General features: G+C 48.8%; 1 protein-coding gene across 1 annotated transcript; it reads left to right on the forward strand.

The window, feature by feature from the left end:
* Window positions 1-12,148: 12,148 nt before the first annotated feature.
* On the forward strand, window positions 12,149-13,349 carry LOC100304388 (uncharacterized). The gene is made up of 3 exons (NM_001165824.1): window positions 12,149-12,299; window positions 12,456-12,653; window positions 12,823-13,349. Exons 2-3 carry the CDS (start codon window positions 12,498-12,500, stop codon window positions 13,102-13,104), a joined length of 438 nt encoding a protein of 145 aa, NP_001159296.1. The 5' UTR covers window positions 12,149-12,299; window positions 12,456-12,497; the 3' UTR covers window positions 13,105-13,349.
* The last annotated feature ends 3,885 nt before the right edge of the window (window positions 13,350-17,234 follow it).

The raw sequence follows: 17,234 nt of genomic DNA on the forward strand, positions 1-17,234 counted from the left end.
AGTTCCTGAGGTTCGAGGTGGCGAACTTCGACTGCGGGTACAACGCCATCATCGGGAGGCCGGGACTGGCCAAATTCATGGCCATTCCGCACTATACATACATGATACTGAAGATGCCGGGACCACGAGGAATCATAACTGTGCGTGCCGACTTCCAAGGTGCTGCAGAGTGTTTCCGAGTGGCCATTCAGGCAGCCCTCACCACCAAGCCGTCGGCGGTTCCTTCTACATCGGCGAACTCTAAGCCTGAGGAAGGCCTAACGGTACCGGCGAATGAAACTCAGGCCGCGACCTCTATGCGGCCGACTGAAGAAACCAAAAGAATCAACCTGGGGTTCGCTGACGAGCGCAAGACGGCTGTCATCAGCTCCAGTTTGAACAACAAATAGGAAAGCGCGCTCGTCCAGTTTCTGCAAGATAACCGGGACGTATTTGCATGGCAACCTGCGGATATGCCGGGAGTCCCAAGAGAACTGGCCGAGCACAAATTGAAGGTCTATCCTCAAGCGAGGCCGATTCGGCAAAAGTTACGTCGTTTCACGCCCGACAAGAGAGAGGCCATTCGTGCCGAGTTAGCTCGTTTGGTCGCGGCTGGATTTATTAGAGAAGTGTTACATCCCGAGTGGTTAGCCAACCCTGTTCTTGTACTCAAAAAGAATAAAGTGGATTGGCGCATGTGCGTCGACTACACTGATCTCAACAAACACTGTCCGAAGGATCCCTTCGGGCTCCCAAGGATAGATCAAGTAGTGGATTCCACCGCTGGATGTTCTGTGCTGTCTTTCTTAGATTGCTATTCCGGGTATCATCAGATCATTTTGGCAAAAGAAGACGAGGAAAAAACGGCGTTCATCACCCCGTTTGGTGCTTTCTGTTATACCTCCATGCCGTTCGGCCTCAAAAACGCTGGAGCGACTTATCAGAGAGCCATTCAAACATGCCTAGCCGATCACTGGGGCAAGCGTGTGGAGGCTTACGTTGATGACGTGGTGATCAAAACAGAGAATTCGGAAAACTTCATCGAAGATTTACAGCTGGTTTTCAACAGCCTGAGGAGATATAGATGGAAGCTCAATCCTGAAAAATGTGTTTTCGGGGTACCAGCAGGAAAGCTGCTCGGATTTATTGTCAGCCACCGAGGAATTGAGGCTAATCCAGAAAAAATTGAAGCTATCATGAAGATGGAAGCTCCTCGGTCACAAAAGAAGGTTCAGCGACTCACTGGATGTATGGCAGCTCTGAGCAGGTTTATATCCAGACTGGGAGAGAAAGGTTTACCATTTTACAAACTACTCAAGAAGGTGGACAAGTTTCAGTGGACTTCAGAGGCACAAGAAGCTTTAGATGCACTGAAGAAATTCTTGACAACACCACCAGTATTGAAACCGCCCCGGCGAGCTACGCCGACTCAACCGGCTGAAGATTTGTTGTTGTATATCTCTTGCACGACTCACGTGGTAAGCACTGCGTTGGTAGTCGAGGGAGTGGAAGAAGGGCATGCCTACCCGGTACAACATCCTGTTTACTTCATCAGTGAAGTTCTAGGTCCCTCGAAGAAAAAATATCCTCAGGTTCAGAAGCTATTATATGCAGTACTTCTAACTGCCCGCAAGCTGCGTCACTACTTTGACGACCACAAAGTCATAGTAGTTACTGGTTTTCCAATAGGAGATATTCTTCACAACAAGGAAGCCATTGGCCGAATAGCCAAGTGGGCTTGCGAGTTGGGATCCCACGATATCGAGTTCCGACCTCACACTGCCATCAAAACTCAGGCATTGGTTGATTTCGTATCAGAGTGGACAGAACAGCAAGTTCCAGACAATCCAGAGACAACAGAAGTATGGCGAATGTATTTTGATGGCTCGCTGAAGCTACAGGGAGCAGGAGCAGGGATTCTCTTCACTGCACCGGGAGGCGAACACCTCAAGTATGCTCTCCAGTTGCTATTCCCAGCCTCAAACAATGCAGCCGAGTATGAAGCCTTGATACACGGATTAAACATCGCCATATCACTGGGCGTCAAGAGATTAATGGTATATGGAGATTCTCTGGTAGTCATCAGCCAGATAAACAAAGAATGGGATTGTTCAAGTGATTCAATGGGAAAATATTGCACTGCCGTCCGAAAGCTGGAAGATAAATTCGAGGGTCTGGAATTTCACCATGTAGAAAGAGATCGGAACACAGCAGCCGATATACTATCCAAACTCGGATCCGGTCGAACTCAGGTCCCACCCGGAGTCTTCGTGCAAGAAATCCTGCAGCCGAGTATCTCGATGAATCAAGCAGAAGAGTGCAACGTCATGGATCAACCCGAGTCAGACTCTGATGACTGGAGGCAGCCGATTATTAAGTATATAAAGAATGAGGAAGAACCAGATGACAAGAACTCGGCAGAGCGTATTGCCAGACAATCGGCTCACTATACTCTCATTGGGGAGGTATTATACAGGAGGGGCGCGTCAGGCGTCCTCATGAAATGCATTCTCCCGTCCACCGGGAAGCAACTTCTGGAGGAAATCCATGCAGGGCAGTGTGGAGTACACGCAGCATCCAGAACACTAGTCGGGAAGGTTTTCAGGTCAGGATTCTATTGGCCGACGGCGAAGAACGATGCAGCCGAGTTAGTTCAGAGATGCGAAGCTTGCCAATACCTGTCAAAGCAACAACACATGCCAGCGCAGCAGCTGCAGACCATACCAGTAACTTGGCCTTTCGCATGCTGGGGACTGGATATGATTGGACCTTTCAAGAAAGCTCAAGGAGGATATACCCATGTGTTAGTGGCAATTGATAAATTCACTAAATGGATAGAGTTTCAGCCTATTGCTTCTTTAACCTCTGCTAAAGCCGTGGAATTCATACAAAGCATAATATTTAGATTCGGGATACCAAACAGTATCATCACTGACTTGGGATCCAACTTCACCAGTTCAGAATTCTTTGACTTCTGCGAGCAAAAGAGCATTCAGATCAAGTATGCATCTGTAGCACATCCAAGAGCCAACGGGCAGGTTGAGCGAGCCAATGGAATGATATTAGAGGCACTCAGGAAAAGGGTCTTCGATAAGAATGAAAAATTCGCTGGAAAATGGATAAGAGAGCTGTCTTATGTTGTTTGGAGCCTGAGAACCCAACCCAGCCGAGCCCTACATGGAAATACTCCTTTTTTCATGGTCTATGGGTCGGAGGCAGTGCTACCTGCTGATCTCAAGTTTGGGGCGCCAAGATTGATCTTCGAAAGCATAGCAGAAGCCGAGGCCACCAGGCTGGAGGATATTGATATACTTGAGGAAGAACGACTAAATGCAGTGATCCAATCAGCACGGTACCAGCAAACTCTAAGGCGTTATCATGACAAGGCTGTACGACAACGCTTCTTTTCGATGGGAGACCTCGTCCTCCGCCGAATTCTAACAGGGGAGGGACGGCACAAGTTATCACCCTTATGGGAAGGGCCTTTCATAGTAGCAGAGGTTACTCGGCCCGGATCGTATCGCCTCACCCAGATGGATGGCACAGAAGTTGGGAACTCTTGGAACATAGAGCACCTCAGAAAGTTTTACCCCTAGCTGTATTTCAAAACAGCTCGGGCGACCATGTACTCTGTAAAGTGGAAATATGTCATCAATAAAGATAGATTTCAAAGATACTCGGTTCGTTTATGATCGACTTGCATTCTTACTTAACTCGGGGTGACCACTATGCCCTACAAACGGAGCAATCGACTTAAGTCGGCAATGACTTAAGGCGGTGCAACATGCTCACGCTTACTTAACTCAGGGTGACCACTATGCCCTACAAACGGAGCAATCGACTTAAGTCGGCAATGACTTAAGGCGGTGCAACATGCTCACGCTTACTTAACTCGGGGTGACCACTATGCCCTACAAACGGAGCAATCGACTTAAGTCGGCAACGACTTAAGGCGGTGCAACATGCTCACGCTTACTTAACTCAGGGTGACCACTATGCCCTACAAACGGAGCAATCGACTTAAGTCGGCAACGACTTAAGGCGGTGCAACATGCTCACGCTTACTTAACTTAGGGTGACCACTAAGCCCTAAAAACGGAGCAATCGACTTAAGTCAGGAACGACTTAAGCCGGTGCAACCTGCTCACGCCTACTCAAACCCAGGGCGACCACTATGCCCTACCAACGGAGTTATTGGCTAAAGTCATTAATGGTTTAAGCCAGAATAGCATACTCGCGCTTATGCAATTCAGGGGATGACTTCCATATCCCACAAACAAACTTCATAATTATCGTGTAGCATTACCACAAATTTGCAAACTAATAAATTCTGATACAATAAGGGAGTAATCGTATCATTCGAATGATAAGCTGATGTCTTCTAACGAATACTTGATCATGCTAACCGCGCGCTCAGAGCACGCAAAATGTTTCCCTATTTTCCAATGTTTTTCTCAGGAACGACCGACGAAGAAGGGCGATTCGAGGAATCGGGGGTAGCATTCACATCAGCTTTTATATCTTCAGGAACTACCACTCCGGGTCTCCTCATCAAGATTCGCCCCGCTCGAATAGCCTTGTCCATGGCTTTATCGCGCTGGGCTTTGAGAGTAGCAGCAGTATCTTCGGCGGTTTTAGCGGCCAGTTGAGCAGTTTCTAACTCCTGGGCAATGGTTTTCTTGGAAGCTCGGAGTTCCTTGATGGTGGCATCTTTCGCTGATATCAATTGCTTAAGGCGGGTCACTTCGTCCACAGATTCTTGCAGCCTACAACGCTGATGGTCCAGTTCCTCCATTGTGAAGCGGTGGCTCCTCTCCAAGATGGTTAGCGAGTTGCTAGAATCTCGATACAATCTGTCCAGATTGTCGCGAGAAGCGGCAAGGATGCGTTTTTCTTCCTACAAGAAAAAAACAACTCATTCGGAATCCAAGCATGTAATAAGGCGAAGCATGGTTTCGTAAGTTACCTTTTCGGAGTCAAGCCGAGCATGAAGAGAAGAACTCAGAGCGTTGGCATCATCCAAAGCAGCAGAAACCTGATTCAGTTCAGTCTGGCTCTGAAGATACTTATCCTCGAAGTCAGCACACCGTTGAGCCATTTCAGCTTGATCTCGAGAATGTTTTTCCTCAAGGACTGCGATCTGCCGAGTCATTCCTATCAAGAAATAATCAAATGAAGTGAGGTCAGAAGGTAAAACAATCCACGAGCAAAGGTAAGGAAGAAGAAGAAAGGGCACTAACCAGCATTAGTTGCCTCCAACTCGGATACACGACGATGAAGCAACACTGGATTCCAACGCTCGAGAGATGAAGCCACTTCCAGGGTGGAAGCACCCTGTGATTTCAGTTGACTGGCCAATCCATTCACCAAAGCCTGATGAGAAGAACAGATGAGCATAATGACAGCAATTCATGCAACATAAAGATCAAACTAAAGCACAGCACAGCACCTGGAGGTTGGAAAAGAACGAAGGGATCCCCAAGTCAGGAGAAATCAGCTGATAATCAAGTGCCAGACCACCACCCGAAGCAGCTTGCAGCAGACCAGCAGGAACGAGCTCAGTACATTCAGCGGAGCCTAACGCCGGACCAGTGGGGATGCTGCCCTCTAAAGCGACCCCCTGATCTGGAGTTTGAGCCACCACCATGCCGCCAGAGTGTGGAGGTGAACCCGCGTGAACGTCCATAGAAGTGCAGGAAGGAGACCCTGCTTGGGCACCCTCGGGGGCTGGGTCACAGTCGGCGCTGCCCACCTGAGCCGGATCATCCCCGGCAACACCCTCGGGGGCTGGGCAGTGGCCTACACTCTTCGCCCGAGCTAAGTCACTCCCGATGACATCCTCGGGGGCTGGGCATATATCAGCGCCATTCTTGGGACCCAGGCTCTCTGCCGTGACCACCTCCAAGGTTGACGGGCCTTCAGCTACTTCCATGGGATCAGAACGATCCAGGTCAGCATCCCGACCCTCGAGATCATGCTCTAAGGTCGACGAGGCACGGGATGACCTCAACCCAGCATCTGGCACGGCTGCACAAGTTTCTGTCGCATCAGCATCTGCAGGCTCCGATAGCAAGTCTTCTGGGACCATATCCTCTAGAGTTTTATCAAAGTCGGCCATAGACAGTTCTTGCAAGCCAATAAGGGCAGACAAAGCAGGAGAAGGAACTCCACTACTTCCACCGCTAGCAATGAATTGCTGACTGTTTTTCCGAGTTAAAGGAATTTCATCTTCTTCCTCTTCATCCTCTACAGCGGCAACACAAGCAGCACTCCCACTGGGATCACCAACAGTTTGGGCACACCCACTGGGATCACCAACAGTTTGGGCACACCCATTGGGATCAACAACAGTTTGGGCACACCCATTGGGATCAACAACAGTTTGGGCACACCCATTGGGATCAGTATCAGTAAGACCGATTACAGGCACTTCTTCAGCAGCAGGAGCTAAAATGCCGGCGTCCTCATCAAAACTGGATACTCGCCGGAGGCGTCTTCTCTTCTTTTTCTGCTCATCAGCAGAAGGCTCGGGCCGACTGGTTCGGCTAGGGCGCCTCGGACGAGTACTGATAGGCTTTGGGACATCCAATGTCGCATCAACCTCTGGAAGGGGTACCACTGCCAATGTACCATCAGGAGCAACATCAGATGAATCCTCAGCTAGCAGATCGAGCATATCATTTATGTCAGCATCACTGGGGTTCAGAGGCACTTCGAAATAAACCTGCCGTTCATCATCAGGAATTGCCCCGAGCGAAGCAACCAAGGCATTGACTTCCTCGGCAGAAGGTCGCACTCTAAGACCCAAATTGCTATCAGTCACGGGTGGATTGGACACAAAAAGGGTGAAATCTTTGGGAGGAGGCAGGTTCCAAGCCGAGTATGCCACTGGAGCACCAACATTCGAAACTTTACCTCTGAGGATCATTTCAAGTCGGCTTACCAAATCAACAGAAGGAATTCTCCTATTGGTAACTCGGGTTGAGTCGGCCAGCCCTCGGTAAAGATATGCCGGATAGGCCCTGTCTTTCAGCGGCTGAATGTTTTTGAAAACGAAATATGTGACCACAGCTTCGGCAGTCAGACCTCTCTCTTTCAGTAATCCGACTTCAGTAAGCAACACGCCTGCCTCGGCCACTTCTTGATCCGTGGGAGACTCAGTCCAACTCGGAGTACGAACGTCTGGCTGTCTTCCTGAGCGGGGAGGGAGAGAATTTCCATAATTGTCAACTATAAACCACTCCAGACGCCACCCTTTAATGCTATCTTTGAGGGGAATCTCAAGATACTCAGTTTTCCGTCCACGGCGCATTTCCAAACTAGCACCTCCAACCAGCTGATGTTGCCCCCCGGCCATCCCAGGGCGACAATGGTACAGATACTTCCACAAACCAAAATGCGGCAGCACACCGAGGTAGGCTTCGCATAGGTGGACGAAGATGGAGATTTGGAGAATAGAATTAGGGTTCAAATGGGTCAAGTTGATATGATAAAAGTCAAGAAGGCCACGGAAAAAAGGAGAGATTGGGAGGCCGAGGCCGCGGAGAAGGAAAGGAGCGTAAACTACTGATTCGTGAGTATCCTCGGTTGGGACAGTAGTCCCGTGGCAAACTCGCCAAGAACAGAGTTCCCGCGGAGGGAGAACCCCGATGGAGACAAGACGGAGAAGCTCATCTTCGGAAATTACAGACATGTGGTTACCTGCGAAAGGTAACTGACTGTTGGGGTCGATTGGGGGGATCACCGCAGCAGACGAGCTCGCAGTTTTCCTCTTGGGCGCCATCTTGCTTCTCACTGGCGAAACAGAGTAGGAGGCAAGTGGCAGAGAAGATTCAGATGCGAAAATGCAAGAACTAGGGCACGGAAAGCAAAGGCGGCTAAAAGCGCGACTCTTAAGGGATATTCTTGAGCCAGATACCCTTTTAAAAAGTGCCCAGTCATCACCCGGCGGTCATCTCCGAAATTTCAGCATGCCACGTGGATATCTGACAGTTATTTCCAAGAGAGCCGACGTGCCACCTCATCACTCGGTTATTTTCCTCAAAATAACTTGTAAAGCTGGCTATCATTCGGCATTACCTCTAAAACGTCGACAACGTGTTCAATCGCTCGGCATTACTTCTAAAATGCCGATGCCGACCTTCAATCACTCGGCGTTACCTCTAAAATGCCGACCACGTGATCAATCGCTCGGCATTACTTCTAAAATGCCGATGCCGACTTTCAATCGCTCGGCATTACTTCTAAAATGCCGATGCCGACCTTCAATCACTCGGCGTTACCTCTAAAATGCCGACCACGTGTTCAATCGCTCGGCATTACTTCTAAAATGCCGATGCCGACCTTCAATCGCTCGGCATTACTTCTAAAATGCCGATGCCGACCTTCAATCACTCGGCGTTACCTCTAAAACGCCGACCACGTGTTCAATCGCTCGGCATTACTTCTAAAATGCCGATGCTGACCTTCACTCACTCGGCGTTGCCTCTAAAACGCCGACCACGTGTTCCATCGCTCGGCATTACTTCTAAAATACCGACGCCGACCTTCAATCACTCGGCATTGTTTCTAAAACGCCGACCCTGTATTCTGTCGCTCGGCATTACTTCTAAAATGCCGATGCCGACTTTCTATCATTCGGCATTGCCTCTGAAACGCGGATCTTGTGTTCGATTGCTTGGTGTTACTTCTAAAACGCTGATGACAACCTACACATCGCTCGGCGTTGTTTCTACTACATTAAAAGAATCGGTTCAACATTCAGAAAAAGCAACGACAAGTCATCGAAAAGGGGGGAACAACGATAGTTCTTCATTAAAGGGAAGTTAACGAGTTTACAAACCAACTCTTCACGAGTTGGTACTTCCCTACTTCTACTCTACATTAATACTACTACTACTAAACTACACTAATTACTACTACATTATTCTAACTATACTAAACTATACTAACATCTAAGAAGACCAGTGGCGTCTAGCCACTGGCCCTGCCCCTGCCGCCGCCGCCGCCCTTGGTGCTGCCCTTGCTGCCGCCACCCTTGGTGCTGTCCCTGCTGCCGTCGTCGCCGCCCCTGCCACTGCCGCTGCCGTCACCGTCGCCGTCGTCGTCGTCGTCGTCATCGTCGTCGTCGCCTTCACCCTCGTCGCCACCGTCCGAGTCCTCCTCATCCGAGGAGTACTCCGACTCATCCGAGCCTTCGAGCCCGGAGCGCTCGACGGCCCGGATATACGTCCAGACCTCCGCGGCTATCCCCTGGGAGTCGTCCGAGTCATCGGACGACGCCGGGGGAGAGACGGGGGCCGGGGATCCCTCGGACTCAGAGGATAACTCCTCCTCTGAGTATTCCGAGTCACCGAACTCGTCCGACGGAGGAGTCGGCTCGCGCTTGCGCTTGGTGCCCTTGCCCATGGTGGAAGCAGACAGAAGGGAGGAGAAGAAGGCAGTAAGTAACAGCGAAGAGATGTGAAAAAACCAGAGAAGCAAAGGCGTTATTTATAGAGGGGAAAGCAACTGCTCACTTCCAACCGCGGTCACTGAACAGTCGCAAAGCATTCAATAAGCACTCCCACCCATCTGAAGACACGTCAGACGGCAGACGCCGTTTCATGCAACACTACACCCATTGGGACTCCAGTCAACAGCGCAAAGGATATGATTACACTAGTCGTCCCATCACATTACTACTCAGAGGCAACCGGCTAAAACACTCAGCGTACCAAGCCGTCCCTTGCCCACACCCATTGGGGGGGACGCCCAGGAATTATCAGTATATTTTTCAAAACGGTCACATCCGCGCAGGGCACACAGTGAATACCTCAAGACAAAAATGAGATATCAACAAGAGTTAGAGGGAAGCCAAATATAGCCAGTAGAGTGCAACATATGGTCGACAGAAATGACTTGAAGACTGGACAGAGAACGTCCATCAAATGTCCAATCAGTCACAGAGCAAATAAATTACACTACCTAGCGAGATATGGATGGATTGCGAACTCGGCTGCAAAAGACAAAATACATGCTGACCTCTGAAGCATAATATTGATGACATAGCGCGGATGACGTCATGCCAATTTTTTACAAGCAGAAAGGATAATTTTCAGCAAAAGGACACAGAAGGAAGACCTTCGAGTGGACTATCCTAAAAAATCCACTTGAAGGTCGGGGGCTACACCCATTGGGTGCACCTTCGGTGCACCCCATGGATTATCATTTTAAATCAATATAGTGCCGACCTCTAAGGCGTGGAACAAGATTGGAAAGATCAATCCTCAACTGAGATGCAGGAGCGCGAATGGAGAAAATCTTTGGAGAAGACCTTTGAGTAGATTATCTTCTAAAATCTACTCAAAGGTCGGGGGCTACACCCATTGGGTGCACCTCCGGTGCACCCAATGAAGTCCAGAATCTTACAATCCAAAATGCTGATTTCTAAGGCACAGGCACAAAACTAAACTTTGGTCGAACAAGTGATCAGAGCAAGAGAAAACAGCAGGGAGTCATTTTTGGACCTTGGATCTTTGAGTTGATTACCTCCAAATCAACCCAAAGATCGGGGGCTTGTGGGAGATAGATATCCCCCGGGTCCACTAAAAGAGTAAAGGACCTCACGAAAGGCCCAAAGGCCCAATAAATCATAAGGTCATTCTTTCGTGGGCCTGGGGAGAAACAACCGGCGAAACAGAGCGGCATGAGGCTGGATTGGTGCAAACCCGGACGGCCCACAGCGTCGAGCGAATGGCTGCAACAGAGATCCGACTTTCCTGCGCTGGAGTCTCCATGCAACGAAGCCATGCGAGGATAAGTCGGCGGGGGTTACGTAGGGATAATCTCAAGAGGTTCACTATCTTTTAGCTACTTGTTGTTATCTTACCCACGTGTACTGCCCCAAGGTCGAGTATATAAGGCCTAGGGGGCACCCCTTCAGAACGACCGACCCTATCTTACTTAGCCACCTACGTAAACTCTCTGTGCCTTCAACCCAGAGAGTCCTCTTGTAACCACATCCGAATTCTCATCAGGACGTAGGGTGTTACGCATCTCTAAGCGGCCCGAACCTGTAAATCTTGTCCACTGTCTCTCGTGCAATCGGCACGAACCATTTTGCTACAGTCGTTGACACCGTTCTACTCCTAAAAAACACCTTGAGGGGCAACCCCGGGTGTGCGGTCGGACCCAAAACACCGACAACGTCGGCTCCACGACATCCGTTTGTGCCAACGCAACACGTACCTCGGCGCCATAGCCTCTGGCGCCGAGCTGTGTTACCTCGGCGACACAGGCTACGGCGCCGAGTAAAAGGTCCAAAAACGACATTAAAATTTTCTAAGGTCCAAACGTGAATTTTTTTCTGATGAAGGACCAAAATATAAAAAATCCGGGCAGTGCGGGTGGAAGCGTAGTTACTGCAGCCGCTACGACGTAAGGAGTGGGGAGAGGATGGAAGGCTGGTGGGCTGCACATAGCAAGCACCGCGAGTAAAGACCTGGAAGAACGCTTGCACTGCGAGTCAGACCTGGCGCGGTCGCACGACGCGCCGCCGTGTGAACCGGCTGGATGGAAGCCTGGTGGGCTGCACATAGCAAGCACCGCGAGTAAGACCTGGAAGAACGCTTGCACTGCGAGTCAAACATGCGCGGTCGCACGACGCGCCGCCAGGTGAACCGGCTGTTTACTCAGTCACGCAAATCGAGACGTTGATTTTATTGAGGTTTTTTTGTTATATCTTGTAATTAAAAGATTTAAATATCGAACCGATTTTATATCTGTGTTTCTGTTATTTTTATGAAAGAAAGTAAACCACACATGCTATGTATATTTTAAATAAAAAAATACGTGATTAAGATTAGTATATAATTAGTGTTATTAACATATAGTAAGCGTCTATTAAATAATTTTAACATATAATTATTGTCTACTAATACAATTTTCATTTATTTAATAACATTTTTAACTCATACAACAAATTTTATACGGCGTGCTTCTAGACTATTTTTATCTACTGTAGAGTATTTCGTAATTTTTTTCCTGTATATAAAAGCTGCCTGCCAAAGGGTCGCTTTTGTAGACGGCAATGGATCGGAAGACGAGGACAGAGCGTTCTGCACGCCTTCCTCCTACGTAAGTATATATACACTCCTCCGACTTGCCGTTCCATTCATCCAGTGCCAGTCTTCCATCGCAAGACGGGGAAAAGTGAGCACATTCTTGCACGAAGCTTGCCGCCGCCGAGCTGGGGAGGAGATCTTGCCTAGGTCTAGCGAGGAGGAGGTCGATCGATCGATTGGCTAGGACTCTAGGAGGAGGAGCTGGTTCATAAGCAGGTCAGTGCGCCCCTTTCTACTATCGCTCTATCTATTACTCGATCTCCCTCGACTGCACATTCCTGACAAGATCCTAGAAGGTGGGAAGGTTTCTCCGAGGATGTTTTTTAGGGAACCCGCCGTTTCAATTCGATTCGTGCGTGTGTCTTCTTGTAGACCTACCGACCCACCCATCGACTGTACTTGTTCGAGGAAGGGATGGCCGATCTGCTGAGCTTCCTGAAGACGATCTTGGAGGCCGGGTTCAGTATAATGAGCGCGCTGGAGAAGGCTGGCCACAACGCGGACGACTGCCGCAGGATCGGTCAGCTCCTGCAAACACTGAGTGCCATCGCTAACGCCAAGTACCTGGAGGTAGGGTGGTAATGGACTTCAAATTTTACACTACAAATTTTACAAGGATGGGATGGTATCTGGATCCTGCTTTATTTCTATTTATTTTTAAACTAAAATTAATTAAGAGCTCAATCAAATTACGAAGAAATATTTGGATCGTGATCCATTAGCACCTCTGCCTCTGCAGGACAACACGACCAAAGGTCTGAAGGAGACCCTCCAGCGCGCGTCCGAGATCGTCAAGACGTGCAACCGCAAGACCTTGGTGAGCCGTGCCTTCAAGGCCAATCAAATCGCCGACGAGCTGCGCGGGGTTTGCATTGACATATTGCTGAACCTGAATACGGTGCTCCTTGCCAACGTGGCCGACATTAAGAAAACTGTTACCCACACTAACTCAATGTTGGCCCAAATTTTGGAAATATGTGCTGCTAATCCCGATGTTCGTCTGCTACGGCAAAAGGTATAGTTGTTTTTGTTGTCTGTAATCCTGATGATTGAATAACCGGCCAATTAGTTGTGGCTGAACGAGTCTAGTGCCTGACGCATGCCAGTTCATGCGGGGCGAGTTCGAGTCTCAGGGGAGTGCGCGAGTGCTTGCAGATCGTGGGATGGCACGGCCAGTAAACGCGGCATGGAGTGCATGTAAACGAGTCGAGTCTGTTTATTAATTCAGAGCAATACAACAGAAAAGGCTGTGAGTAATACAGCACCAAAAATCACCCTGTCTCTAATTCTTCAGTCGCTTGAACTCGCCGGAATTCCTGGCAGCTGAACTCGCCGGATTTTCCAACAATTGGTATCAGAGGGGGTTAAAGTAGAAATCACCTCCACGACGATCGCCGCCGCGCCGACCGCGAACACGCGATGCACGCCGCTCGCCGTCGCGCGGTCCACGCCATCAGTGGGAGGTCGTAGTCGAGCGCGTCATCAGAGAGACGGGCGGCTCTGGCAACTGGCCACAGCTTACGAAGACGAACTACGACACCTGGTCGCTGCTGATGTAACTGAAGCTGCAGGCGCGTCACCTCTGGGACATCGTCGAGTTCGGCTCCTCGGGAGTTCCCCAAGAGATGGTGCCCACCCTCGCGACCAAACCGACGGCCAAGGATGCTTGGGAGGCGATCAAGGTCATGCGCGTTGGCGATGAGCGCGTGCGGAAATCGACGGCGCAGAGTGTTCGAGCCGAATATGAGCAGATCGTACTTCGGGAGAACGAGCAGATCGAAGATTTCGCCCTTCGACTGACAAACCTCGTGCAACGTCTCGCCATCCTGGGCGACCCGGAGCCTCAAGACAGGGTGGTGGCCAAGTACCTGCAAGTCGCGCGTTCGAGGTACAAGCAGCTCGTCATCTCTATTGAAACTCTGCTCGACATCAGCACACTGTCCATCGAAGAGGTGACGGGGCGACTCAAGGCTGCGACGGACGATGAGCCGGCGGTGCCATCTCAGTCCTTGACTGGGAAACTACTGCTCACGGAGGAGCAGTGGTTGGAGAGGTACAAGAAGACAGAGACTGCCCGCGGTGGCTCCAATTCAGGCGCGCGCGGCAGACATCGAGGCAAGCCACGAGGTCGTGGTGGAGCAAGCGGTTCTGTAGGCAGAGGGAATGCAAACCCCAAGAAAGCAGGCGTCAACGACATCTGTAATCGATGTGGGAAGAAGGGACACTGCGCCAGAGATTACCCGTATAAGTCCAACAAGGGTAAGGCCTAGACTAAGGCCCATGTCGCGCAGGCCGAAGAGGAGGAGGAGGGGACTCTGCTCCTCGCACGGGTCTCCTCCGTCCAGCTCCGCCCGCTCGACGGGTATCATTTTAGCAAAAGGTAGTAAGAGAAAATGGAACCACTGGATAGTAGTCCATACGCGTATCACGATTCCTCGGTATGCTACTTCGGTCTAAGCGCTTGGAACGATATATACGCGACACAATTTTCAAACAAACAAGAGGATTGACGCAATATACGGGGACGTGACCGTGAAAAAGGATAACAGTAGGGGTGGTCACTTTTCTATGTACCGATATATCGTTTTCTTAGTTCAGTTTAATTTTCAAACAAACAAGAGGATTGACACAATTTTGGTCACTTTTCTATGTACCGATATATCGTTTTCTATGTACCGATATAAATTATTTTATACATGGTTTTCTCTCTACAATAAAAATGTAAATATATCTATATCTGTATCCAAATTTTATATTTATCATTTTAGAAGATATATGATAAATTTGATGTTTATTGTTTTATAAATCTCTATAACTTCAATACTAAATTTGCATAGTAGTTTTTTCATCATCTTTATCCGTAATCAAAGGAAAAGATAGAAAAATTAATAACTAAATAAAATAAGTATCCGTTTTTTAGTCTAAGAGGGCATGCTTCTAGCGGAAGCAAACTTTTGGAGACCTCGCTCCCCTCGTTGACACGTGTGTATTTAATCTCAAAGGAAGGACGCACCACTTTCTTTTAATCAATTTTGTTATAGGAATTTCATAACAAATCAACCAAGAATCAAGCAAGTGGACACGATGATTTATTTTACCGAGGTTCGGTTGCAAAGAACCTAGTCCCCATTGAGGAGGTCACAAAGACCGGATCTATTTCGGCCATTTCTCTCTCACAAACGGTCACTTAGACTGAGTGAGCCTTTTCCTTAATCTCTCTAGTCACTTAGACCCCGCAAGGACCACCACACACTTAGGTGTCTCTTGCTTTGATTACAAATCACTTGAGAAGAGAAAGGAGAAAGGAAAAAGGCAATCCAAGCAACAAGAGCGCAAATGAACACAAAATCTCTCTCACAAGTCACTGAGTGTTTGAGATGAATTTGGGACTTGGAGAGGATTTGATCTATTGAATTGTGTCTTAGAGTGAATGCTAGAGCTCTTGTATTGAATGTGATATTTAGAAAACTTGGATAACAAAGGTTGTGGTGGTTGGGGGGTATTTATAGTCCCCAACTACCAAGTAGTCATTGGTCAAGGCTGCTGGCGATGGGCGCACCAGACAGTCCGGTGCGCCATCGGACACGCAGTGTTCAGTGTCTGGTGCTCCGCCACATCACCCAACCGTTAGGGTCTAGAGCTGGTCGACTGTTGGAGGCTTTGTCCTCATGCGGCACCGAACAGTCCGGTGCCACACCGGACAGTCTGGTGCCCCTCTGACTTCGCTGCTCTAACTTCTGCGCGACACTATTCACCACTGCAGCTCTTTGCAGAGTCGACCGTTGGCGCAGATAGTCATTGCTTCGCTGGCTCACCGGACAGTTCGGTGGCACACCAGACAGTCTGGTGAATTATAGCGGAACGCGCGCTTGAATTTCCGAGAGTGGCTGGTTGATCTCTGTACGGTCCTGGTGCACCGGACACTATCCGGTGCGCCATCCTTCAGCACACTCAAGTCATTTGCTCCTTGTTTTACAAATGAATTTTTGGGTAGTACCTGCTATTGCTTTATGTGGTTTTGGGTATAGAGATATATATTATTCATGATCACATTTTTATTATCAGTTTATTATTTACTGTTCATGACAAGATCATTATGTTAATTAGAACATGGAGAACCACCCGAGAAAACAGTGCTACCACAAGGGTGGTATGGGGTGCCCTTAGCTGACTAACTAGGAAAGCTAGTGGAGGACTACCTTACCCGATAGAGGCAAGGACAGTAGGGGAGTGGTCAGTGTGGGGAGGCCTTTGGTTTGATTTTGCTGCGATGGCGGTCAGACGAGGGGTCCCTGCATTGGAGCTTCCTAGAAACTGTAGCGGTTTTCTGAAGCTAGTACAACTTTGTAAAGGTCTCGTAGTGGTGCCCTGCCTCGCTTCCTTGGTAGAGGTGTTGAAAGGGAAATGTGCCCTTGGACCATTTCTAAGTATTTTGGTGATTAAGTGCCAACACAAGTGCTTTTGTGCTAATCTATGTAAAGTGGTGGACAAAGTGCAAATCATGTCTGTTGGGGTCGTGCTTCGGTGCGCCGAAGGTCTCACACGAAGAAGCAGCTTCGGCTGAAGTCGTCTCCAAGAGATGGCCGAAGGTCCCTTTTCATGGAGCTTCGGCGCTTTAAACCGACATAGAGATAGAATGACCTTTTTATACATATAGGTCTGAGTCAATGCTGTAAACTTTCGCAAGGGGCATAATTGTAATTTGTCACAGGCTGCGACCTGTGCCTATAAATAGATGAACAGTACCTCTGTACTGTTCACGTGAACCTGTCATTTGCTTTCACATCACGCTTGTACTTTTGCCTTCCGCAGGACCGAAGGTACATTTGTAAATCAAAGTCATTTATATTCATTAATACAAGTAGAGATAATTCTATGGCAATATTTAAATGTTTATTTCATATTCTATGATTTATGTGAATGCTTCATTCTTCGTTGTTATGCTTACGAAGGTATGTCCTTCGTAACCTTCGTCCTAGTTGACACAGGCAGTGCAGCTGACATTATATTTGCCAAAGCCTTCAGACAGATGCAAGAGCCTGAAGACAAGATTCATGATGCTACGCACCCTCTTTGTGGCTTCGGAGGGCGGCAGATTGTGGCACTCGGGAAGATTACCATGCCGGTAACCTTCGGATTTGTTAATAACAC

This window comes from Zea mays, chromosome 10, assembly GCF_902167145.1.
Source record: "Zea mays cultivar B73 chromosome 10, Zm-B73-REFERENCE-NAM-5.0, whole genome shotgun sequence".
In the NCBI taxonomy this organism is placed as follows: domain Eukaryota; kingdom Viridiplantae; phylum Streptophyta; class Magnoliopsida; order Poales; family Poaceae; genus Zea; species Zea mays.

What these genes read in the sequence shown, in the direction of transcription:
- LOC100304388 (NM_001165824.1), top strand. Translation starts at nt 12,498, where the DNA reads ATGGCCGATCTGCTGAGCTTCCTGAAGACGATCTTGGAGGCCGGGTTC. An exon ending in CTAACGCCAAGTACCTGGAG is followed by an intron (nt 12,654 to 12,822) that starts GTAGGGTGGTAA and finishes CTGCCTCTGCAG; the next exon opens with GACAACACGACCAAAGGTCT.